The sequence below is a fragment of the Mirounga angustirostris genome, unplaced genomic scaffold (assembly GCF_029215605.1).
Source record: "Mirounga angustirostris isolate CCGP_5_RB_7025 unplaced genomic scaffold, mMirAng1.0.hap1 SCAF_13, whole genome shotgun sequence".
NCBI classification, from domain to species: domain Eukaryota; kingdom Metazoa; phylum Chordata; class Mammalia; order Carnivora; family Phocidae; genus Mirounga; species Mirounga angustirostris.
Window position 1 is genome coordinate 67,981,552 of NW_026991721.1, and position 26,464 is coordinate 68,008,015.

The 26,464-nt window shown below is 37.1% G+C and overlaps 1 protein-coding gene across 3 annotated transcripts in view; it reads right to left on the minus strand.

Annotated features, from left to right (window-relative positions):
• Positions 1 to 26,464, minus strand: part of NOX4 (NADPH oxidase 4) — a 362,080-nt gene that overhangs the window by 254,800 nt on the left and 80,816 nt on the right. For all 3 annotated transcript variants that reach the window (XM_064577120.1, XM_045894592.3, XM_054512172.2), the window contains 3 exons: positions 25,570 to 25,734; positions 25,188 to 25,250; positions 5,690 to 5,750 (listed from right to left, as the gene is read on the minus strand). In XM_064577120.1, coding sequence (XP_064433190.1) covers positions 5,690 to 5,750; positions 25,188 to 25,250; positions 25,570 to 25,734 — 289 coding nt within the window. The remainder of the gene's footprint in view (positions 1 to 5,689; positions 5,751 to 25,187; positions 25,251 to 25,569; positions 25,735 to 26,464) is intronic.

The following is a 26,464-nucleotide window of genomic DNA, read 5'->3' on the forward strand; positions in this document are numbered from 1 at the left end:
CTCTTGTGCTCCCTGATATGCCACAAAGTTCTTTAACTCAATACACAGCAGCACTGTCCATCCACTTACTTACTTACTCTAAACACCTAGATTATCTCTGATTCTTAACTCTTCTTTTTTTTAAATTTTTAAAATTTTTTAAAGAGTTTATTTATTTATTTGAGAGAGAGAGCAGGGGGAGGGGCAGAGGGAGAGGAAGAGAGCATCTCAAGCAGACTCCACCTTAATCGTGGAGTCCAATGTGGGGCTCGATCCCACGACCCTGAGATCACGACCTGAGCTGAAATCAAAAGTTGGCCCCTTAACCGGCTGAGCCACTCAGACACCCCATGATTCCTAACTCTTCTTACATCCCGCCTCCAATCCATCAACAATAGCTGTCAGATATACCTTTATAATCCATCCACTTTTCATGACCCTGTCACTGTCACCCTATGTGTAACTAGCACTTTCTCTTGTCTAGACAGGAGTAAGGGCTTCTCTCTAAACTCATCACCTAATTCCCACTCTAGCTTACCCCCATCATATTCTCTATACAAAAGCCAGAGTTACCATTTTAAAATGTGAGTCAGACCCTAATCAAAATCCTCCAATGATTCGCTATAAGATTTAAAATAAAACTGAAGTCCATAAGTGCCTACCATGTCTGGTCCATGGGTAACCTCAGATTTTATTTCCTACAACATTTCCACTTACTCAGTTCCAGCAACAATGCACTTCTAACTGGTCCTTGACCACAAACATTTGCCTGCTTCAGGGTTTTTATGCTTTCTCTCATCTCCCCCATTATTAATAGTATATAGTATATAGTATAGATTCAGAGCTCTGTTCAAAGAGGCTTTGCAGACCTCCTGTAATGGTACAAATCCAACCAAAACCAGGAATGACTACATAATTTAAGTGGAAGGAATTTAATACAGGGAACTAGTAACTTAGGTGAGGGAAGAACTGAAGTTAAAAGACCATGAGGAAATCCAGAGAATAGAAAGAAGCTACTACCATCACAGGGGCTTGATGGGGCACCAGGCTACCAGACCCCATAAACAAGGGCCATATGGCAGGAGATAAAACCACTACTGAAGCATCATTAAAATGATGATACATTCCCCACCCCAACAAAAAGTTTGACCTGTTTTCTGCCACTCTCTGAATTCCCACCTTTTCCCCCTTCTCCCTCAATGCAATCATCTAAAATAAGTAAATAACCTCAGCCTGACAACCACTAGGTAGTATGTATTAAAACAAAATAGTATCATTCAGATGTAGATTTCTAAACCATGCCTTTTTTTCTCAATCACATAAAAATGCAAGTCCTCCTATAGCCTATAGTGTCCAATGCCTTGCTTACCTCTCCGATCTATTTCCTACTATTCTCTCCCTCTCCATCTCTATTCCAGCCCCACTGGCCTCCTTGTTGTTCCTTGAGTATCCAAACTTATTCCCACCTCAGGGACTTTGCACTTACTCTTTCCTTAGTCTAAATACACTTCTTCCTGAAATCCACCTGACATCCCCTCATCTCCTTGTATGTAACTAAACACCCGGTCTAAACAGCACTCCCACCCTTGATCATTCTTACTCCCTTACCTTTATTTTTCTTCATAGCATTTATCACTATCTAACATATTATACCTTGTTTTTTATTGTTGTTGTTGTTTATTGGAGATCTCTACTGACTAGAATACAGTCTCTAGGAGAGCAGAGACCTTGTCTGTTTTGGCCAATTCTGTATCTCCAGACACAATGCAGTGTCTGGTATACAGTAGGTATTTAATAACTATTTAATTATTAGCCTAAATAACAAAGAGATTAAATGTTATCTTCCACAAATGTCTAACCATGTTAATTTGCTAGTCAAAGCAACAAAAACAACAACAAAGAGTATTTCTAGTCACTCCTTTGTAGATGTAGCAATTGAAAACTCATATTTATTATGGGCTTAAGCTAAACCTTACACTATGTGAACATGCATTATGTAAAACCCAGATATTTCATATATCCAAGTATGATTTGTGCTGTTCAAAAAAGCCAGTTTGCTCAAACTTATTTTGGATCTGCTTTTTGGGCATGTCCTCCAAAATAGGGTTGGTATTCAAGAAGAGTATTTTTAATTTTTTGCTTTTTTTTACAGCCACCAAAAGCCATTCACAGATACATGTGGTATAAGGTGGATGCCACAATTGTTCTAAAACACGTTCTCAGAAAATAATAACATTATTATAATTTGTGTGGTCATAATCTAACTTGTGGAGAGTTCCCCAAATGAAAAAAAATACCTTAAATGCATTACACATATTCTGTTTTAATCTTTTCATAAACAATCAGCTAGATGAAGTATAATATATACCTGGATAATTTGGTGGGGACATAGAAATAAATAGAGAGAGAATTATCAACTCTTTTTTTGGTCTAGTCTTCAACTAAAGTCCTATCTAAGGTTACTTGTACTACGAGTATCAATGTATTATGTATTAAGGCAAATTCATGATGTTATATGGCCCTGTTTAACCACTTTTGATCCTCAAAGTGAACCATATCTTCTGATTATAGCAATACTTTCCAATAGACAATAAATTGATAGAAATTGATACCCCTGATTCAAGGAAAAGCTATTATATGATATATGCAATAAGCCCTCTGTTGCATATTTATCCAGTTGTCAATCCATTAATTATTGACTGGAAAAGAGACAAAATTTTTAGATTAATTTCAATGCAGATATTATGCATATAATGCTTTTGTAGTAAAACTTAACCTCTCTAGAGTAAGTTGCTATTTAGACACTAAAAAAACCAACAGTATAACATTATCTCAGACATTATTCAATAGTAATGACATCTAATGCACAAAATAACAAAACATTTTGGATAGTTAGAATGATAATCAAACCAGTAGGCAATTTGTGACCATGTATTGAAATTGGAAAGTATGACTGATTCTAGAAAAGCAACAAAATATTAATATGATGATAAATCCCCTTGAGTAATTCAGTCTACCCACTCTACCACCATCATTTCAAGGAAAAACCTAAATCGTGTTTGAGGTTTGAAGGGTCTTCCAAACTTAATGAGTCTTTCACATACTTAAGGGGTGCAACAAGAGTCCTGGTTAAAATAAAAAGCTAGACAATAAATCTGAAACTTTGAGGCCTCCTTGCCCTGGGATATGCAGCTGCTTAAATTGCTTCTTGGTCACTTTGCTGCTGGGTATCATTGATTAGTCTTGGAAAGATCATCCATGGGGCAGTATAAAACCTATTCTTTCCACCTGCCCAAGGCAGAACATATTTCAGGGAAGAAAAAGATAACTGTAAAATATCTGTCAGTTTAGAAAGGCAAACCGCTGATACTCAAATTTTAAGCACCCCTTTGGTATTTCCTACCCCTATTGCTCTTAATACTAAGTTTTAATCAATTCTTTTAGACCAAAACCCAACGATCTTAGGAGTAATGTTCCCAGTTTTCCTTCCATAATTATAATTCTATTGTTTTGAGATAGCTAAACCTTTTTTTGAACTGAAGTGCCAGACATTATTTAGTGCAGAATCATTTAGGGGTTTTATGCATGAACGCTTGACATTTTTTTCCAAGTCAACAAATATTTAAAGTCAACAACCACGAAGGTTTATTAATTGAAATGCATCTGACTGGAACTGAACTCTGAATAGAATGATCTTGTTTCTCCCTCAATGGCACAGTACATAAAAAAGGAGGATAAAATTAAAACTAGTAGGTGTTCATAAAAGGAAAGATTGAAATAAATGATGAGGTAATCATTTATTTTAATGAGCTACTGACAACAGAAAATAACTTTATGAAGAAACTCAGTAACAATAGCTAGTAACAATCCATCATGAAGCTTCTCCTTACCGTGATGCATTAAATTATATCTTCACTGTGCTGCTTCCCTTCAGATATAGAGTTTTATCAATTACCATTCATTACTGGTTAATTCTTATTTGATTGGGATTCTTAGCAAAGAAGACCTTTACTTGTTCTACATTTGTCAAATACTGCAAAACAACTATGATTATGTCAACTAGTTCTGGGCTTATCATGAGAATTATTATTTTCATATTACACCAGTGTTTTTCTAACAAGGGGCTACCGTGATCTCTTTTGAGTGCAAGCAAATAAACTATATCTATTGAAGCCTGATTTTTCCTAATTCTGAATAGGTCATAATGCTCAAAGATCTTTTGACTAATCTCATCATTTGCCCATTAAATACTATGTTGTTTATTTTCTCCATTTTCATCAAGTCTCCAATTCCAAGCTGGCTGCCCTTTATATAGATAAAGAATTTACACACTGTAATCTTTAACTGTATGATATAAGCTCTTCAAATGTCTTTCTTTGTAAAATACCCCCTTCTTATTACACAATATCTTGTCTTTTCCTGATTTTTACAGAAATTAGTCCCCACATACCAGTGCTAACTTCTTAAACCTGTGCTTGCAAATCCATTCCTTCTAGTCCTCTTTCCATTCCCACCCCTCCACTGACTCTTCTCCTTTGCCTTCCAGTACCAGTAAGTCTTTCCTTAATTCTAATCCATCCAACTAGCAAATTATTAATACTATTTTTGTTATGATGCTCCAAATCTTTCAAAAGTTCTCTAGCATCTCTAAGTTATTTTAGTATCTTGTCAAGGCATTCAAGATCTGCACTGAGCTGACTCTCAATGTCTTTTCCATAGTACTCCCAAGATAAAATCTTTGCTTCTACTAGGCTGATTGACTCACCTTTCTCAGATATGGTTTATGCATTACCCTCCCTGATTTTTGACAATGCTGTGATTTCTACTAAAATGACCTACTTCCTTCTTCATTTGCCTGATTTTCAAGGTTCAGCTCAAAGTCCCTCTTCTCTGTGAAGCTCCTCTTATAACCCTAGACTACTAATCTACCTTTTTCCAATTTCCTGTTCCTAATTTAGCACTCAATTAGAAAATATTTTTATTTACACTTGCATTCATGTCCAAATCTGCATTCTTTCTTTTGAACAACCAAACTAAACAACTAGCCAACAAGCTAACATTTGATGAGCACTCACTTTTCAGTCACTGTGTTGGACCAGGAGAATAGAAGAATGAATAATATTTCATTTATTTATTCAGAACTCTTAATATAATGCATCTCTCAGGTAATACAAAATTTTTTATTGAATAAATGAGTAACACATCACTAATAGATTTGCTATTAAAAATGACCACTATTCCAAAGATGCTGTGGAGTTGATATATACACATAGGTAATACCACAAAAAAATCATGCAAGAACTGGAAGATTTAAATCTCAATATAAATCCCAATTCCAGGTGTTGATTATTTTGAGAGTAAAACCAACAACCAATTTTAAAATCATATTTTCTAAAAAACACATTTCATTCTTCCCACTATTGCCAGTGCACCTGACAAGTATACAGAAACCAATGATTTGCAAACACAGCAAACAATACATTATTGACAATTATTGATATCCAAGGTATTTGAATTCCAAAAATGCATCCTACAAAAAGAAAATATGACTATCAAAACTATATATGCAAAGAAAGAAAACAAAACAAAAGCTTGAGAACATATACACATTTCCATATATGCTAGTAGTCGTACTACTTAAACACATGCAAACTATTGTATGACCCATTATTCTCAAAGTATGTACCTTAAAGCTCTATGTTCCACATACCTGTCCAGTCTCCTACTATTTTAAGGTGGACCCCAAATGTTGCTTTGGTTTCAGTAGGACACTAAAAAACAAAAACAAAACCCCTGGAATCAATTCTGAGTAATAGTTATGTATTACTAAACTATGATTTAATTACAATTTTCATTCTCATAGCAAGTCCCCCAGATCAATAGAAAATAGAAAGGAATGAACTAAAAATCGATATAGATCCTCATTAGTGGAAGAAAAAAGCAATGTTGACCCGTCGGTAAGTTAGTATACATTTCTTTAAAAACCCATAGGTATTTATATAAAAAAATACACATAGTCTAAAATTGTCAGTATTTCACATTTAACAACAAATATTGCCAAAATGCCTTTTGAGTTAAAATATTTAAGAGGGCAGAGCTTTTAACCATAAAGGAAGAAATGGGACTATTTTTGCTTTTGCTTTCCAGATATTATTATACACTTCACATCTTAACAAATTCCAGGAATAAAGAAAAAAACATTTCCCAACATGACCTGAGTTTTCCATGTCCAACAAGGAAACTCCTACTTAAAAAGTTCTACTTCCTTCCCTCCCTTAATTCTCAGAAAAAATAGTCTGGAGTGAACTGGCAAGGGTAGCTGGAAGAGGAATGAGTGTGGCTATGGAAGTAAGAAAAATATCTGCAGCCCCACATTTACAAAATGTAGAAAACACCCACATCACTAAAATGAGAGAATAATTTTTGGCTCACAATAAGGAAATGCAGAATCTCCTTTTATTTTTCAGAACTCCAATCCCTCATCTGTAATCCCCAGATTCAAACGCTGTGAAAAGTAAGTTTTTTCATAACTCAATTGGTGGCATTTATCGGACTTGAATTTATGGGAGGGTAATGATGGGAGGCTAATACCTCTGTATAAAAATTTATACAGAAGTGTTTTCCTACAGAAGTATCCATTTGTTGGGGCACCTGGGTGGCTCAGTCAGTTAAGAGTCTGCCTTAGGCTCATGTAATGATCCTCGGGTCCTGGGATTGAGTACGGCATAGGGCTCCCTGATCAGTGGGGAGTCTGCTTCTCCCTCTCCTCCCTGTTCATGTTGTCTCTCTCCCCCTATCTCTCTGTCTCTCAAATAAGTAAATAAAATCTTAAAAAAAATATCCATTTGTTTAAGAATGTTACCCCATATCCTGCTAGAGATCTTATGTAATATATGAAACATACATTACCTTTTAAAATCCACAAAATTCTGAATTCTGAAAACACATCTAACCTAAGGGTTATGGATAATAACTTTATACACACTATTATTTTTAACTGTATGATAAAAGTTCTTTCAACTGTTCTACTTCCTAAAACATCCCTTTCTTATCACACAATATCTTGTCCTTTCCTGATTTTTACAGAAATTAGTCCCCCCTTTCCATTGGTAACTTCTCAAACCTGTAACTACCAAGCTTTCACTGAGTATCATGTGCCAAGGGCAGTGACAAGTTCCTTATTTCCAAAATCTCACAATAATCCCTGTCTTTCATAGTTAGGGAAACTGAATAATTGAGACTTAAAAATATGAACTTGCCCAAGATCATACAACTAGTAAGAAGATGAGACCTAGTCTGGATCCAAGTCTATCTGACTACATTGTTCTTAACTATGGCAAGTCACTGTCTCCACTAAGGCAAACGTGGAAAATGCGTAAGGGTCACATGAGAAATCAAATGGAGTAGGAGGAAGAAAAGTTATTTGTTAAAGATTACTAGAATCGACGTACAACAATAAGAATTCAGGGGAAATATGAGCTGAAGTCATATGTGGTCCTGGGGCCCTGTGATGGAGAATGGGTTGCATAAAGCAAGTCAAGATCCTCAAGCTCACTGTGTCAGCCAACTAATGTAGGTCATATGTAGGTCTTATAGCATTGGGATGCTATAAGAAGAGGAAATAAGGGGAGATGAAGACACCGTGGAGAAATGTAAAGAACGCACAGTCAAAAAAGAAAGGAAGCTTGGAAACCAGTGAGAACACTAAAATAAAAACATAGGTATTGCTCACTTGTTCACCACAAATCAGAAATGTACTAAAAAGTACACGATGTAATAAATGGTCAGGGTTGGGAATTGATGTGACATGGGGAATTTCCATGATTCTGCAATCAGTGTTTCTTTTTTTTTTTTTTTTTTTTTTTTTTATTTATTTATTTGAGACAGAGAGAATGAGAGACAGAGAGCATGAGAGGGAGGAGGGTCAGAGGGAGAAGCAGACCCCCCGCCGAGCAGGGAGCCCGATGCGGGACTCGATCCTGGGACTCCAGGATCATGACCTGAGCCGAAGGCAGTCGCTTAACCGACTGAGCCACCCAGGCGCCCCGCAATCAGTGTTTCTAATAGAATCATTACTGTACGATAAAAATATTAAAAGAAGTAAAAAATACTATAAAAATGATATTATTTAGGGACGCCTGGGTGGCTCAGTCGGTTAGGCGACTGCCTTCAGCTCAGGTCATTATCCCAGGGTCCTGGGATCGAGTCCCACATCAGGCTCCTTGTTCAGCGGGGAGCTTGCTTCTCCCGCTGCCTTCTGATCCCCCTGCTTGTGCTCTCTCTCTCTGACAAATAAATAAAAGTTTTTAAAAAATGATATTATTTAAATATTATTTATACTATTAAAATGTTATTTCATTTATAATTGTGACTCTAATATTTATCTCATTTGCATTCTGGTTTTTAATAACTCTGAGATCATTAAGTTTTGTTCACTAGTATATCTTAATAATTATACCATTAGTACGATGGTGTGATCTGTAAAACCACCCATCATTTTTACTTCATACTATTTAACGCTGGCCAGAGCCTCTATGCAGCAAAATTTGTAGCTCACAGAAAGCAAGAACCCCAACAGAGTCTCAAGCTACCAATCTGTTTGTCCATGAGTCACTTGATGTCTCCCTCATTTTGAACTAACCCTTAGATTATAAAAAGAAGATCTAAGCCAAGAAGGTATCAGAAGAGAGAGCAAAAAAGTTAGTCTTGGGATGCCTGATGTGCATCTGACTTCTTCTCAAATATTCATATCTCCAGTCCCTTTTTTCAGTGCAAACATTGTAAAAGAGACTCACATGTGATAACATCCCCTCCAGTCCTGTAGGAGCCTACAAGCCTCCCTCTTGTGAGGCTGGCCAAATGTATCCATACAGTTTTTAAGGCTGACCTGATTTTGAAGAGATAAAACATAGTACTGTTTCTCTCAAACTCTGGGTATAATACCTTTATAAGTTACTGATATTTTTTCAAACTAACTAGGAAGAAGAACACAGAATTTAACATAGTCTTTGCCTAATCATATTGCCTCAAATTTGAAGGGGGCCTGCCAGATTAACACACAGAATGGTTTCAGCACGTGTGGTTTGAAACAACGACTGGAGATCTTAGAATCACATTCTAGTAGCTTTGCACAAAAAAATGTTCAGATTCACTAATATTGCTTAAAACATAGTGTAGTGCTTCTTTAATGCTTCCTCACTATCTTAATTTTTTTTTAATTTTTTCAAAGTTTTATTCAAATTCCAGTTAGTTAACATACAGTGTGATATTAGTTTTAGGTGTACAATACAGTGATTCAACACTTCCATACATCACCAGGTGCTCATCACAAGTGCCCTCCTTGATCCCCATCACCTGTTTCCCCACTTCCATACATCACCAGGTGCTCATCACAAGTGCCCTCCTTGATCCCCATCACCTGTTTCCCCCCTACCCCCCCTCCCCTCCTCCCCTCCTGCCCTCTGGTAACCATCAGTTTGTTCTCTATAGTTAGGAGTCTGTTTCTAGGTTTCTCTCTCTCTCTTTTTTTCCCTTTGCTTGTTTGTTTTGTGAAATCATATGATACTTGTCTTTCTGTGACAGACTTATTTTGCTTAGCATAAAACTCTTTAGCTCCATCTATGTCATTGCAAATGGCAAGATTTCATTCTTTTTTATGGCTGAATAATATTTCTGTGTGGGTATGTGTGCACACCAAACTGGACAGCAAGATGCAAAAGAATGAAACAAGACCAAGATCACTTTCTTACACCATGCACAAAAATAGATTCAAAATGGATGAAAGACCTAAATGTGAGACAGGAAACCAACAAAATCCTAGAGGAGAACACAGACCTTTTTGACATCAGCCATAGCAACTTGTTTCTAGATATGTCTCCTCACTATCTTTTTAATAGTGCTTAAAAAAACTTCTCAAAGAAGAGAAATAGTAAAGTACAGATATCTATGGCTATCTACCTCCCCTAGAACATTAATAAGGAAATATGCTTATGACAAGTTTTCAGTTTAAAAAGTTTCAGGATAATATGTGTACTTAAGCTTATATTATTAAAATAAAAACAGATATGAATGTTTCTTCCTAAACAGAGAAATAAGTTGAAAAGAATACATAATATTGCATTAGGAATATTAACTTCTGGGAAGCAAAACTGAAGACAGAAAATGAGAAATCATTTTCATCTCCTTTCATCAAATCATATACATCTCCTTTTTAAATTTATTATTAGCCTTTGTAATGTTTATAATTTTAAATATTTTAAAAACCTAATTTAAGGGCGCCTGAGTGTGGCTCAGTTGGTTAAGTGACTGCCTTCAGCTCAGGTCATGATCCTGGAGTCCCGGGATCGAGTCCCGCATAGGGCTCCCTGCTCAGCAGGGAGTCTGCTTCTCCCTCTGACCCTCCCCCCTCTCATGCTCTCTCTGTCTCTATCTCATTCTTTCTCTCAAATAAATAAATAAAATCTTTAAAAACCTAATTTAAAATGTAAACAATAAGACATTGCTGAGTCTCAATTTAGTCTCACGTAAGTTTCCTAGATGAAGAGAAAGAGTACGGCTCATGTACGGACCATAATATATGTACCAAAATACACATCACCCAGTTTAACGATAAGAAAATAAAGTGACCAAATTTGTATGAAAGAACAGATCTGGAGGAATTTCTATTTTGATATCCTTGAGTAAAAATGTTTTCCTTCAAATTATTTGTTCAATATGGCATTGAGTTTTTAAAGTGCTCAAATGACTAATCATTTTATAACAGTCCCACAAAAATATAAACAGATATTACGTAATCATCTTACATTTGAGAATGACATGTAAAAATGATATCACTGCAGAATGATTTATTCAACATGGAAAAGAAATTTAAAAGCCACAATGTGTTTGTTTTTAAATCAAGAATCTTGCAATAATAAAAAAAATGATTCTAAAGTAGATGTTACTATATTAAACGCTCTATTTTCAATATACCAAATTTCTTAAGCTAGAGAAAATGATCACAGAATATGAGTCTTTAATCATATTGTCAGGTTTTATTTTTAACCCCTTCTTCCAAAGCTCTAGTTTCTATGCCTGCTAGACGTTTCCACCTGAAATTCACTCTATATTTAAAATTCTCATTATCTTACTTTTCAAATTGTCCTCTCTTCCTGATTCTCTTACTCTGGACATAGAACCTATGCCCTTATCAGAGCAGAAGCTCAAGTCGCAGAGGAATATCATATATATCTCTCCCTGCCAGCATTCAATCAATTTTCAAGTCCTCTAAAATAACCTTACCAAAGAAAATGTCTGATTACAGCAATCTCCTATCGAGTAACCTTTTGTGTCCTCCTAAGGAAAAACATCCACCTTCTTTCCTACAGTCTATAACTAACCACACATGTTCCAAATTATTTCCAACTTTATATTCCATATTCCTCCTCGACCACTCTAATCCAGCTAAGCCAACATGGATCAGCTAATACATTTCCCTGGCCTCTCACTTTCCCACTTACTAGTCTACTCATGTAGAATGACTCCATTCCCATTTCTCATACTGTACTCTAGCAAATCCTTAAGACTTGTCTCAAATGCCACCACTTTCATGAAGAAATCCTGATTTCCCCTGTCATGAAAATTCCTCACTTTCTTGACCCTCTAAATTATTTTACTATGCCCTTTATTATGGTTCACCTCTTTAATTTTATGTAATTTCTTTCTGTATTAAAATATATTTACAATGTCTTGAGATCAAGAAATATTTCTAAGTCAGTACTTTATATTCCATAGCACCTTACCCATAGTGGGTATGCATTCAAATATCATCAGTTCAGTAAAATATTGGAGAATTAACCTGAGAATGAATAAGGACTTCAACGATGGACAATTCTTCTATAATTTATTCATACATTCAAACATGAATCCAAAGTGTTCCAGAGACTATACTAGGAGCTCATGCAATTTCACAAATGAGGATTGTTCTAAAAGTAAGAGAGGAGATAATGAGCCAGGAGCACAGAACCCATCACAATTAATGCAACATCATGACTCTAAACATTTTGACAAATACAATATTTTAATGTCTACTTGTTTACTTGAAGAAAAAAAGATTAGTGTTTACTCATATATTTGCATGAAAAAATAGACTCCATCTTAAACAGAAAGATCCTGGAAGAGTATGTAAATGAAATGTTTATGAACTGTGAAGGAATGTGTGTATTTATCTCAATTCCCTCAAAAAAACAAAACACTAAAATGATGGTTTAGGAATACAAAAACACAAATTAAAACAGCAAAGATAACATGGGGTATGATATCAACAATGGAGAGGTGTCAACAAAATCTGGCATGGTGAAATGTGGATGAGATGGTGGTTGGGAAATTGATGGAAGAAACATATGAAGCTTAAATCCCACTATCTTCATAAAGGGGATCACCTTGAGAAGCAAGCCCATCTTTCCCTCACAACAGACCTCAGAGGCAACAGAAGGAAGCCAGGGTTCAGCTTATGATTTAAAAAAAAGAAAAAGAGGAATTGTGTTCACGTCTGTATATGAGATAACCTGACCCCCAGAATCATCTGACCCCAAGCACAAGCCAGGCAACTCTTCCTCCACAAACCCAAAGACAAGTAGAGGTAGGCCAGAAGGGGCTCTAGATGTAGGAATAACCTGTTCAGTGGAAAGGAGAGCTGAGATTGCTGAGATCAGTGACTTTGCTGACTAGCCCAGCAAATATTTAATGAAAGCACAATAAATGCCATCTCGAATTTACATTTCAAAACTGAGCTCTACAGACACTCATCAGGACCTGCTCTCCCCATGGCCTTCCCTAGCTCAATGAAGCCCCAGTTGCTCAGACCAAACACTTGGGAGATAACCTTGACTCTTCTATTGCACATTCCATACCCCGGCTATCAAGAAATCCTGTTAGCGCTCACTTAAAATATATTCTGAATCTGACCCCTTCTCACCAGCTCCACTGTCACCTCCCTGGTCCAAGCCATCATCATACGTCAACTGGATGCCCACAACAGCCTCCTAACTGGTCGTCCTACTTCTGCTCATTTCCCTTCATCTAATCTTAACACAGCAGCAAGAGTAACCCCTATTAGGGGCGCCTGGGTGGCTCAGTCATTAAGTGTCTGCCTTCGGCTCAGGTCATGATCCCAGGGTCCTGGGATTGAGCCCCACATCGGGCTCCCTGCTCAGCGGGAAGCCTGCTTCTCCTTCTCCCACTCCCCCTGCTTGTGTTCCTGCTCTCGCTCTCTCTCTGTCAAATAAATAAATAAAATCTTAAAATAAAAAAAAGAGTAACCCCTATTAAAAAGTAAGTCAGATCATGCCATTCCTCTACTCAGAAGCCTCCAGTGTGGCCCCTCCTCACTTAAAGTAAAACCCAGAGTCTTCGAAATGTTCTATAAACTCCATAAAATCTGACCCCTCATGACTTCTCTGACATTATTTCCATCTTCCCTTTTTCTTAGTGTATTCCAGCCATGCTGACCTTCCCTCTTCCATTCACACACATAGACAGACACACATTTATACAGATGCAAGTCAATAAGCATCAGGTATAACTCAGGGTGTAAACTGGCCAATTTTGAACAGAGAAATGACATGATCTGATTTTCATTTTAAAATAATCACTCTGGCTGCTTGTTAAGATTAAATGGTAGGTGAACAAGGGCAGACAGAGGGAAACCAGTTAGCAGGCTATCCAGATGGTAATAGACTGGACCAGGAGCCACTGCGGAAATGGTAGACATGTTTTGAAGGCAGAGACAAGAAAATGTGTGGACAGATTATTGACTATATTTAAAAAATGACAAAAATCAAGAATAATATCCAGGTTTCCAGCCTGAGCAACCTGAATAATGGAGTTGGCATTAACTGAGGTGAGGAAGACTGTGGATGAAATAGATTTGAGAAGCTGAAGGTTAGGAGTTCAGTTTTAGACATGCTAAGATGTCCTTTAGACATCTGAGTGGAAGTTTCTGGCAGACAACTGGATACATGAGCTTGAATTTTAGAGTTGGAGGTGGGGCTGGAAATATACATTTGGGAGATGATAGCACCCAGATGCATCAGTAAGACTGCATGAGATCATCAGAGAAATGAGTTTAGCTAGAGAGGAAAGGGGGTTCAAGGAATGGACAATCGAGTGTTCTGATATTTAGAGGTTGTGGAAATGGCAAGAAACAGCAAAAAGAGACTGAGTAAAAGCCAGAAAATGAGAAGAAAAACCAGGTGAGTTGGATGTCCTGGAAGCAAAATGAAAAAAGTGTTTCAATAAAGCAAGTGATTGGCTGTGCTAAACGCTGCTGAGAGGTCAAGTCCATCAAGGACTGGGAAATGACCACTGGACTCAGCAATCACATGGTCATTGCTGACCTTGGAAATGTTTTTGTAGGGTGCTGTGGGCAAAAAGTTGGTGGATTTAAGAGAAAATGAGAGAAACAGAACTGAAGAACCGAGAATGGGGCAGTAGCTGGAAGGAAATGTGACTCAAGAAGGGAGCTTTTATTCATCATATTCTCTTTTGTACCTAGGTAAAAGGAGGTATCTAAAAATACCAATAGGATAAATCAAGTTTAATATTAAACAGCTGGTTTTCCCTGAATACACTGACCTATTTAAGTTCATATTTATCATGTAGGCTCTCATTAGGCACTGAAGGAATATTTTCTTTTCCCCTGGAAAAGAGCCAAACTAGAGCAGTTAGATGATGTTTAATGTTCAGAGACTTCAGATATCCTGTTATGTTTCATGGACATTAGTGACCTTTTGGGGGCAATTTCCACCACTGTGTCTGGTCTATGGTTAAGACACATCGTTGCCTTGCTAATCTATCATCTATCCTAGCTGAGTTTCTAAGTTTCCCAAGCAAAAGATTTGTGAAGCTCTAGAGAAAAACAATTTTTTTTTCTTTAAGAAATTACACAAATGAAAGCAAGACCCAAGATCAAAACAGCTGATGCAGACTTCCTGGTTGTATTTAAACCCATGAAATGAAATAAATAATCCTAACAAAAACTTCACCAATCTTTAAGGAATCCATGACCATTCTTGTCTGGTTTTCATTGAAAACTGGAAAGACTATTCCCAAAGCAACTGGTTAAGAGATTAAAAATACAAAGCAGCAAAATGATGGCAAGTGCAGGCTTGCTATGAAAAAGCGCAGACAATAACAAAGTAACAGCTAGACTTGCCTCTGACTCATGGAAAAATATGTGAAATCAGGTTATCCCAGCTTAAAAATAATGAATCACACAACTTCGAATACAGATGTCAGGAAAGCACATGTGTATTTCTGAATACAAATAATAATGAAAGGATATAGAGGTATTCATGCAAACTGCAATCAATTACGTCCACAAAAAAGCAGAGTCTACGTTATTTCTTTAATCGAGAATCCACGAAGAATATCAATGAACAAAATTAACGTCCATCTCAGGTAATCACTAAGAGATGCTACATCTCATAGGAAGCAGTAATTTTCATGCTTTCTTAAGTTTGGGCTTTTTAAAAGCCATCTCTGATTTGCATATCTAAATTAGGTGAAAGCATACCCTGATAGAAAATTTGTTTTGGTAGAAAATCCAAACTTTGGTAATTAAAGAGCATGGCTGAAAAGCACCGTTAAAGATCTATTACATAGCTGAAGAACAAAATGTAAAACTCTATCAAGATCTGAAGCCCATAAAGGTCTAAAAAGGGAGAAGAATCTGAAAACATGAATTCTGGATCTAACTTTTTCATCAGTCATGTTACTTTGATCCCTTAAAGAATCTGTGCTTTAGATATACCCTCTCCCGAACAATAAGCAAAAAAAAAAAAAAAAAAAAAAGTTGGTGTTTGCACTACAAGTTGTTTTATAAATGATGTATAGTTGACATATAATATTATATGGGTTTCAGGTATGCAACACGGTGCTTCGAGAATTATATACATTATAAAATGCTCACCACGATAAGTGTAATCACCATGTGCCACCATACAAAGTTATTACAATCTTATTGACAATATTCCCTAAGCTATACTTTTCATCTCTGTGACTTATTTATTTTATAGCTGGGAGTTTGTGCCTCTTAATCCCCTTGGACTACACATTTCTAAAGTTCAATGAATTTAGATAAGCTAGGATTTTTTTTCTGTGTCTCCTATTTAAATTCAAGTTTTAAAAAAGAAGAATTTTCTCACAAAAGATATATTTACCACACTTTTTAATATATTTATAAATATATAAACGAATATAAATATATAAGTTAAAGACATACATTTAAATGTCATTTGTAGTGGAAATTGTGGTGCATTGCTCAGATCTTCCTCCCCCCACCCCCAATTTTCAGGATCAAAACACTAATTCCTCAATCTCCCAGCTGTTCCAAGTGTTTCCTGCAGAGCTCATTACTGAGACCCTCCCCAGGAATGGCTAGCCACAGAAGCAAAGCTTCCGTGCCTCTAAGTGCCTCTCCCTGGAGCTATCTGACCTCCAACGACTGGTCACTGGAGAGTACAAAGGTTTGACCTCTTGACCTCAACATAGGACAACTCTGAACTTGCATTTTAGGCAGAGCTCTTGTCAGACCTGAGGAGGCCTCTGTTGAGACGGTTCAAGTTCTGTGGTGTGTTCTCAGTCCCTCCTTCCTTATCAATGTTGTCCTGAGCACACTCCCCACAAACTTCCTCAGGAAAATCTTTACCTTTCAGTCTGTTTCCCAGGAAACCCAACCTAAGACATTCATCCTACAGGCTAGTCAACCACAGGAGGCAAATCTTCAGTTCCCTCAAATGACTGTTTCTCAACCAATCTGTGGCCAGAATTTAGTTACTGCATGCTGCAGAATGAAGCAAACAAAACAAAACAATTCAGTTTAATCCTGTCTTGGTTCTCCAGCCATTCTCTAAAATAAGAACCGTAATAGTTGCAAACTTACTGAGAATTTATTATATGCCAAGCACCATGCCTAGCACTTGATTATATCTAAAAGATGCAGAGTAACTGCATAGAGAAGTTACTATTATTAACCACATTTAAAAAAATTTTTTTAAATACTTTATTTATTTACTTGAGAGAGAGAGAGAGCATGAGAGCGGGGAGGGTCAGAGGGAGATGCGGGACTCAATCCTGGGACTCCTGGATCATGACCTGAGCCGAAGGCAGTCGCTTAATCAACTGAGCCACCCCAGCGCCGCTATTAACCACACTTAATAAAGAAGTGAACCAAAGTTAAAGATGTCAATAGTCATAGTACTAAATGGGGGATCTAGGCCTCCAATCCAGGCTGTAGGATTCCAAAATCCAGTCTAACACTACACAATGGCCTCTGATCCCCATCAGTCCTGTCAGCAAACATATGCCTGGTGGTTCCACTTGAGAGAATCCAGGTGCATTAGCAGAAAACAGTCACAGCTTCCTGGGAAAACCCACCAGATTAGCACGTCTTCCTTGTGTAGGAAAGTCAACGTCAAGCGTAAGAAACACTGAAGCACTTTAAGCAATTAACACTCCCAACCACTGGATTCCTAATTAAATCAGTACTCAAAACTTAGTTGTACTTTGACTAAAATTGTGAGACCTACTGCAGTGCTTCTGTACCTTATTTTTTGTACTTATTTTTGTATTTTTAGTCTTAAAAGCTTTATCTCCATTTTTAAAAATGAAAGTGAAACTACTGAATTTATAATTGTATATTTTATAGATTTGATTTTTCTGTACATTGGCACAGTATGTGAAAACAAGGATTAGATTTTTTTTCTAGCAGGGGAATCTGACCTTTAATGTTCCACATAGAGAAGGGCTTAGTAGTATGGACAATCCAGAACTTTCAACTGCATTTTTCTCTAACATTTTTATAGTTTCAGTAAATGTCTCTCCTAAATGGCAATTCTTTTTTGTTGTTTGACTCCAACAACAAGGATTTCCAAAAGCAAGGGGAGTTTCAGAAACAGGAATGCCCTTGGGGCACCTGGGCAGCGCAATCGGTAAAGCGTCTAACTCTTGATTTCGGCTCTGGTCATGATCTCAGGGCTCCCACAGAAGCGAAGCTTCCGTGCCTCTATCTAAGTGCCTCTCCCTGGAGCTATCTGACCTCCAACGACTGGTCACTGGAGAGTACAAAGGTTTGACCTCTTGACCTCAACATAGGACAACTCTGAACTTGCATTTTAGGCAGAGCTCTTGTCAGACCTGAGGAGGCCTCTGTTGAGACGGTTCAAGTTCTGTGGTGTGTTCTCAGTGTGTGGGATTGAGCCCTGCATCAGACTCAGCATGGAGACTGCTTGAGATTCTCTCTCTCCCTCTCCCTCTGCCCCTCCTCTGCTTGTGTGTGCAAGCGTGCGCACACTCTCTTCTCAATAAATAAAATCTCTAAAAAACATATGTATGTGAATGCCCTGAACGTCAATGGATGGTGAGTCAGGTGAGAGCACAGAACAGCTAGCTAGCAACGTGCCTTTCTGCCAGGCAGGTCCATTTTTATATCTCACCTCTGGCATTAACCAGCTGTGTGACTTTGGACATGTTATTTAATCTCAGGCACATTATTTTCTGCATCATACAGGATGAACAATACATGTCTCATAGGAATACAACAAAAATTAAAACTACAATATTTTCAAAGTTTATGAAGGAACTTCTTGGGCACTTAATTAGTAGGGACTATTACCCTTAACAAAGATAAAGTGTTTACACACTTTTTAGTGGGAATCAGGAAATGGGAAATTGCTTTGTGTTGCTTTTTTTCACAGGAACCCTTAAGGGAAATACCCAGTGAAAATGTTTGAGAAGCATGCATTTTACATGTAAGTGCCAAGTCGAAGTAATTAGACAAAAAGAAAGAAATGGCAGGAAAAGACAATACATTAACATAACAGCACAATGTAAAATTTAGCTTAGAACTGTTTGCTTTACTCAAATTCGTTCCTAGGCAGCAGCAAGATTTGCCTCTTTTCCCCTTTATGAAAATAGAAACTCCCTTGGGGGATAGTAGGAGTGAGCCAGCCAGTAACCCCCCAAAATCTGGGAAGGCTATAAACCATTTCCTAAGCCTACACAAGTACACAGATGGTCTGATGAAAAGAACTTCCTTTGCCTTAACATTTTTTTTTTTTTTTGGAAGCCAACTATTGTTACAATTTAAACTATGAGATACAGATACCAAAAAAAAAAAAAAGATATTTAAAATAAGAACAAATGTGAATACACAACCTAAACTTAAAAAACGAAGACCTATTTCCTAAGAAATATTCATAGCATTTGTCAGATAAGCACAGAAATTAGGAACAAGGGATTTTCCACTGTTAGCCCAGGGAACAGGGGATGGAAGGTGAAAAAGAACCTATTGTTTTTGACCAGAAAAACTCATGGATTGTTTCCTTTTGCCTTTGGTGTTTCTCCCCCAACCACTTTTTCCATAAGTACATCCCCCCTCCTCTTCTGAGCTAAAGAAAAATAGCCACCATGACCTTACAGATTAGACTCAGAACAGAGCTGGCAATCTAGTCTTTAACTGTAAACACTTCAGCCATAAGCATTTCTCCTTTTTCTTTAATCCCTATAACTTCCTCTTCTCTAGCTTCACCTTCCAAGTAAGAGTATGCCAAAACAGAACAACAACAACAAAAAAAGATGAGGAAAAGAGAATCTATCTATAAAGTATTTATCAAGCTAGATCACAAATGCTAGTTATATATTAGGTGTTTTCACTCTTTCAACAGATTTGCATTGGGTTACTCTGTGTCCCAGACACTGTGCTATGAATGCATCTTTGAAAGGGTTCCTGGACCTTTTGGTTAGGAATAAGGAGGCATTAACCAAATAATCTAAGGTCACTGGTGTTCAAGACTGTACAGAAGCACTTATAAGAGGAAAAGGTCAAGAAACAACCTACTAGGAAGGGTCTGCGAAGGCTTCTCAAGAAGTGACACTGAATGAGGTGGGAAAGATGAGAAGAACCGCCCGGGCAAAGAGAGTGTCAGGCATTTGGAGTGTGAATTAGTAGAAGACGCAGACAGAGGTTGGTTCCCAAGGGTGAACAGACTAGTTTATACCAAGACCCAAATGAGGGAAAGTGAGACAGTATTAAGTAAGTGGGTGAATATAATTTAATGAGATTGTTTATTAAAGAACTTCTCAGAACTATTAATATGCTAAGAGGCACTATGAATTTCTAAAAGTGATGTATATCAAGCAGTATTTTCCAAACTATTTTAGGTCATAGAAAAATGCTTTTTCTTTCTCATTTTTTTCCTCAGAGAATTTTCAAAGGACCATGTTCCTTTATGAGAACTGAAGAAGTGGCCTGGAAGAAGCAGAAGGAATAAGGAAAAATCTTTTCTTAATTGAAAAAAGTAAGAAAGAAGGAAAACTGGGGAGAATATAGAATTCCAGGTGTCCAAACTTTTGCCTCCATCCAATGCACTCATGAACTTGAATCTTCTGAAAAAAGCCTGCACTGGCCTCAGAGGCTTAGTGCTGAGGGCTCACCAGTCCGCCTCCAGAGTCAGGGCAGCGGGTGATGATCCTTTGTTGCTCTTAAGGAGACTCAGGAGTGCTGTATATCCAACAGAGCCTCACTGAGGTGAGGAACTCGACTGTCTCCCCCCCACCCAGGCAAACACATCCTAGTTCCCAAAGTAGGCACTAAACCATTATGTTTCCTCCAAGAATAATGTATAGTTGTTCCTATTCTCACATCTTAGGATTCCATAGGAAAAAAAAAATAATCATCCTTCATTCAGATGACAAAAATGTCAAATATCTGAGAATATTCTTACATCATTTTAGCTCTTGATTAACTTATTTTATCTTTATACTGCTATCCTACCTTTTCTTTTTTTTTAAGATTTTATTTATTTATTTCACAGAGCGAGAGAAAGCATGAGCAGGGGGAGAGGCAGAAGGAGAGGGAGAAGCAGGCTCCTTGCCGAGCAGGGAGCCCGATGAGGGGCTCGATCCCAGGACCCTGGGATCATGACCTGAGCCGAAAGCAGATGCCTAACCAACTGAGCCACCCAGGCGTACCCTATCCTACCTTTTCTTTTAATTCATATCCAAACCCTATTATTTGGGAGTGGATGACTACAAATATGGAAAATATTTATGAATTTGAAAATGAATCAAATTCTCTTCCAAAGCTCTCTACCACATGACAGTATTCAGGAACTCACAGTAGCCAAAATAACTTTTATGGAATTCCAAAAAGGATTCTAGTTGAGTAGGGAAAAAAAAAAAAAGTATATATATATACATACATACATATTTAGGTGACGATATCCATGAGTACTTAAGCAGAACCCTCATATGCAGGCTAGTTGAAAGAGAGGTGTTCCCACTGACATGAGATCAGAGTCCCCAGAACACAAGTTAGGCATTGTAACCCTCCACCTTTGCTCGTGCCTCCTAAATTCTCCCTTCTCATAAAGAGCATCGTGAAGACTGTATAAGCACTATCCTAAGGGCACTGTAAGCTGTGTTGGGCAACTACTGATCTAACATAATGGTTGTTAACTGCTGGCAATTCTGCCCTTCAAGGTTTATTTGGCAATGTCTGGAGACATTTCTCATTGTCACAAGTCAGGGGTACTGTTGGCAGCTAGTGGGTAGTGGCTACCAGTGTTGATAAACATCTTATAATGCACAGGACAACATGCCACAGCAAAGAATTATCTGACCCAAAATGTCAATAATGCCCAAGCAGGAAAGTCCTGATCTAGCAGAAATCTCCTTCTAAACATTCCAGGGAGATGGCTTTCTAAGTTTCTGGACTGGTCTCATTGTTAGAAATGTCTTTACCATATTGAATCAAAATATATTTCTCTAAAACTTTTTACTGTTATTCTTATTTCTACACCTTGGGATCCCAAGGGAAAAATATCTAATCCTTCACCTACATGACAGATTTTCAAAAGCTGAGACTACTGTGATATCGCCCAAATTTTTCATTTTCAGGTTGAAAAACCACATTGATGTGCTATCCCTGCTTCTCAAAAAAAATAAATAAATAATTGCAGAAGTGAAGGCAAAAATCCAAATTAAAAGGAAACATTCTAGGATTATTAAAAATAACAATAGTGTAGTTACCAAATACTGACCACCACCAGAGATACCCTCCCAGGCACAGAACCCATGAGTGACAGAGTGGGGCTGAATTCTCAAGTTCATGTTTTTTGTGTGAATATTACATTACATATAATTGTCCTCCTTTTCCTAACTCTGGCTCCTACTTCTGGTTACTCTTCCATCTGGTCTGTCCCCTTCCCCCGCTTCTCTCTCCCTCCTAATTGTGCCTGCAGCCAGCCACAGGCCTATCACAGCACTTGCCCCAATCACGTGCTTGGGAATCAGGTCAGGCCACCAGGAGCCCGTATGTCCCACACACAGCTCTTTTCTGAATTTCTCCTTTGCCCTGTGAAAGGATCCTAAGACAACTGAAAGAGAGTAGATCTAAAAGCCTCTTCTTGGCATGTACCATAAGAGAAAAATTCTTGGATTTTCTGTTTTGAGGAGCATAACATTTTCAGTGATAGAATGTATACCAAAAATTAACTATATTCTTTGTTTTTACTGAAGCTGGGTGATGAGAACATGGCGGTCCATTATACCATTCTCTCTACTTTTGTGTATGTTGGGAAATATTTTTGTAAAAAAAAAAAAAAACCTCTCTTCTCTATATTTATCATTCAGCAACTACCTTCTTTTCTTATCCCATATTCTCTATTTAATGCTATGGTGAAGAAACTATTTTCAAAATAAAGTCTCAAGTCACACACCTTAAATATATACAACTTTTTCATTTTTCAATTACACCTCACTAAAGGTGGAAAAAAAAAAAAAAAAGTTGCACACAAAGAAAGATTAACTTCAGAAGTAAATTTGGTATGACCCCAAGAGTAGACCAAACTCTTTAAACTACTTAAGTAAAGACAAACGTACATGCATACTTTCTCCCTATTCCCTTCTTTTTAATGTTACCAACTTCATATTCATGGGATACATGCAATCAGAGAAATGGAAATGTGTCTTAAACTACCAGAACTAAACACGGTGCTTCTGACTGTAGTGGATGCAATCATGTGAGAATGCCTTCATGATTCAGCTGAAGCATCATACAGGAAGGTTTGTTTGTCACATTTACTCACCAAGGATCCTAAGGTCTCCTGGAACGAGGGCAATATTAAACCATGTTGTAGGGCATGCATAGCCTAGAGCAGTGAAGGGCATGACATGCCTACTTGGCTCTGGTGATGGCTGGGTCCTGGACTCTGAGGTCCTGGCTTTCAATCCCACGAAGGCAACTAGGTTTTCACTATTCCTCCTAACAACACATTTCCCCTCTCACTCTAGCCAGCCACCCACATGGCACCAGATGAAAGGGTGTCTGGACTGTACTCCTCTATTATCAGGTCGAAGAAACAACAGTAAATTAATTTCTTCCCCAAGGAGGCCAGTGTTGCCATCTTCCTTGATAAAATGGAATGTTGTCAACCATTTCACTAGATGCCAAACTACCTTTCTTTAATCATTAATAAATAAGTCTGCTACCTACAAACAGAATGCAAAATTTGAAGGAACTGAAGCAAAAATATATTTTTCCTTTAAAGAAATGCTGTTGAACAAATCATGTCTGTTTTTTCTCTAACTCCCTGACACTTCCTTTTTGTTTCTTTTATCCCTTAAATATAGATTTTTTTGACCTGTCTTCACAAGTACATGTTCTCAAGGGGCAAACTCACAATGAAAACAAAAATCGTAATAATTGCTAGCATATATTTACACGTACCTCGCACCTTCCATGTTCCAGGCTTTGTTCTATATGCTTTACTTGTGGGAGTTCACTTAAACACACAACATACCTAGGAGTAGATACTGTTTTTATCACAGTATTACTCTGAGGAAACAAATGCACGGAAAGATGAAGTAACGTGGCCAAGGGTTCCAAGTTTTCAACCTAACACATCAAATCTGAAAATGGTTGCTATTCTTGGGGCAGCTGGATGGTGCCGTCAGTTAAGCATCCAACTCTTAGGTTCAACTCCGGTTGTGATCTCGGGGTTGTGAGCTCAAGCCCTGCGCTGGGCTCCATGCTCATTGCAGAGTCTGCCCCTCCCCGGCCTCTCTCAAATAAATAAATAAATCTTGAAAAAAAAAAAGTTGTTGTCATTCCCAGGATAGCCCCACCCCTACATCTCAGCACTTAAGCACCCAGTGATTCTTCTGTCCCTGCATCTGTTCAATTTTATTTGCATATCTTAAGCACATATTTAAACATGTGGGTCCTGTTCTTAGTTACCTTTGCTAGAAATTGGAAAAAAAAAAACTCAAGTCTCCATCATCAATGGGAAATATTAAATAAATTACAGTACTATCCTACTGTGAAATATTAGGCAGTCATTAAAAAAGAATGAGGCATATGCAAATAGAGTAACATGGAAAGTTGTCAATGACATATTGTTGAGTAAAAAGAGCAAATTATAAAACAAATGATCCAGCAAATGAATGTCAAACATCTATATATGCCTAAGTATAGAGGAAAATGTCTGGAAGAATATATGCCAAATACTGGAGAAGAAAGAGGATTGAAAAGTGGGGGAAATGAGGAAAAGTGAATTGTTTACTTTTTGATAATATGCTCATGCTATACTTACAATGCAAAAAAGAATGTTAAACAATGTCTGATTGGCTAAAAATATTTGGTGACACCATTACTTAGCCAGATCTTTCCCCCACCTAATATTTATTCCATTTTATTTTTTCAACTTTATTTTCCTTTCCCTCCCTCACACACAGCCTGGGCATCAATTACAATGGACTTTTTCCTTTCTAAACACTGCCTGGATTTTCTTATGCTTCCACCTCGACTCAGAGTACCCTTTTTGTCATTAAATTCAATCTCTCTAAAAAAACCATACATACTATATTTTGGTACATATTTCATAAAAGGAAAAATGTAAATATCCAGGAAATTTTCTGTATTTTGAATCATCAATCTTTAATACATTTCAAATATATTGCTTCCTGAATTGTAAAGTGTCCAAAAATAATAAAGAGTTACAAAGTTTCTGAACAGATAATATTTCTTTGTATAAAAAAATGGCTTTCTTTAACATTTAGGGCATTGTGATCGCCTTGAATGATTTTTAGAATGAGGTAGAATACACACACACAAAAGAAAAAGATGCATGTCACTCTAAAAATTTTAAAAATCAAAACAAGTTTCTTACCATTGTAAGGGTAAATGGATGATTTTCTAACGCAGACACACTGGGACAATGTAGAATAATATACTAAAAAACAACAAACATAATTTTTAAATGACCAAGAAAGAAGTGTAAGTATTCTAATGATGGCATGAATACTAATTTTTAAAAATTATATAAAGATAAAGGAAATTTGGGGCGCCTAGGTGGCTCAGTCAGTGAAGCATCTGACTCTTGATTTCAGCTCAGGTCATGATCTCAGGCTTGCGAGATCAAGCTCTGTGTCCAGCTCTGTGCTGTGCATGGAGCCTGCTTAAGTCTCTCTTCCCCTCTGCCCCTCCCCTCCCTTAAAAAATTAAAATAAATAAATACATATATAAATAAAAGTTGCTGAACACTGACTCACCTGGCCAGGTCTTGCTTTAAAATTTTCTTTGATCATTCGGATTTCCATGACATCTGAGGGATGGCTTATGACCGAGATGATGGTAACTGGTTTATTGCTCCGGATACACCTGTAAAGTCTTTCAGCACAATACAGGCACAAAGGTCCAGAAATCCAAAGCCAAGTCTAATGGAGAATTTTTAAAATATACTTTAAGAAATACTTGTGTTGAAGGAATCTTTATATCTTGCTCAATTGTTTATTTCATACATTACAGTAATGGTATTGTAATCTGTATTTTAAATAATAAAACGTAAAGAAAAATCTGTAAAAAATAAGGTGCTCACTGTGACTTATTCAAACAAGACTAAATATAAAACAAAAGAAGTAATGTGCCACATTAACAGGTATGCATACTTTGTTTCATATTTCCTTCTGTGCATACAGAATAAATACATAATGTATGTATATGCAATATCTTCATCTAAAAAGAGAAGAAAGGAAGTTAAATGCTCAAATAAATCTGAAGACACCTTTAGAAAAAAATGCACCAGTCCAATGTTTGTTAAAAAAAAAAATCCTGGATATATGTATGAATACTTTTTTTTTTATTTTAAGGTATTAAAATGTTTTAATTTTCAGGAGTAACTGGAATTCTTCAAAATGTCAGGTAAGGGGTTTTTTAACGCTTATTTATTTATTTATTTTTTACTTGAGTGTAGTTGACACACAATATTATATTAGTTTCAGGTGTACAACTTAGTGATTTGACAAGTTTACACATTATCCTATGTTCACTATAAAGTATGGCTACCATCTGTCCCATTCCATCAGTATTACAATATCATTGTTTTTCTTATGCTATGCCTTTTACTCAACTCTGGGTGTTTTTAATGCATATAATATATGCATAATG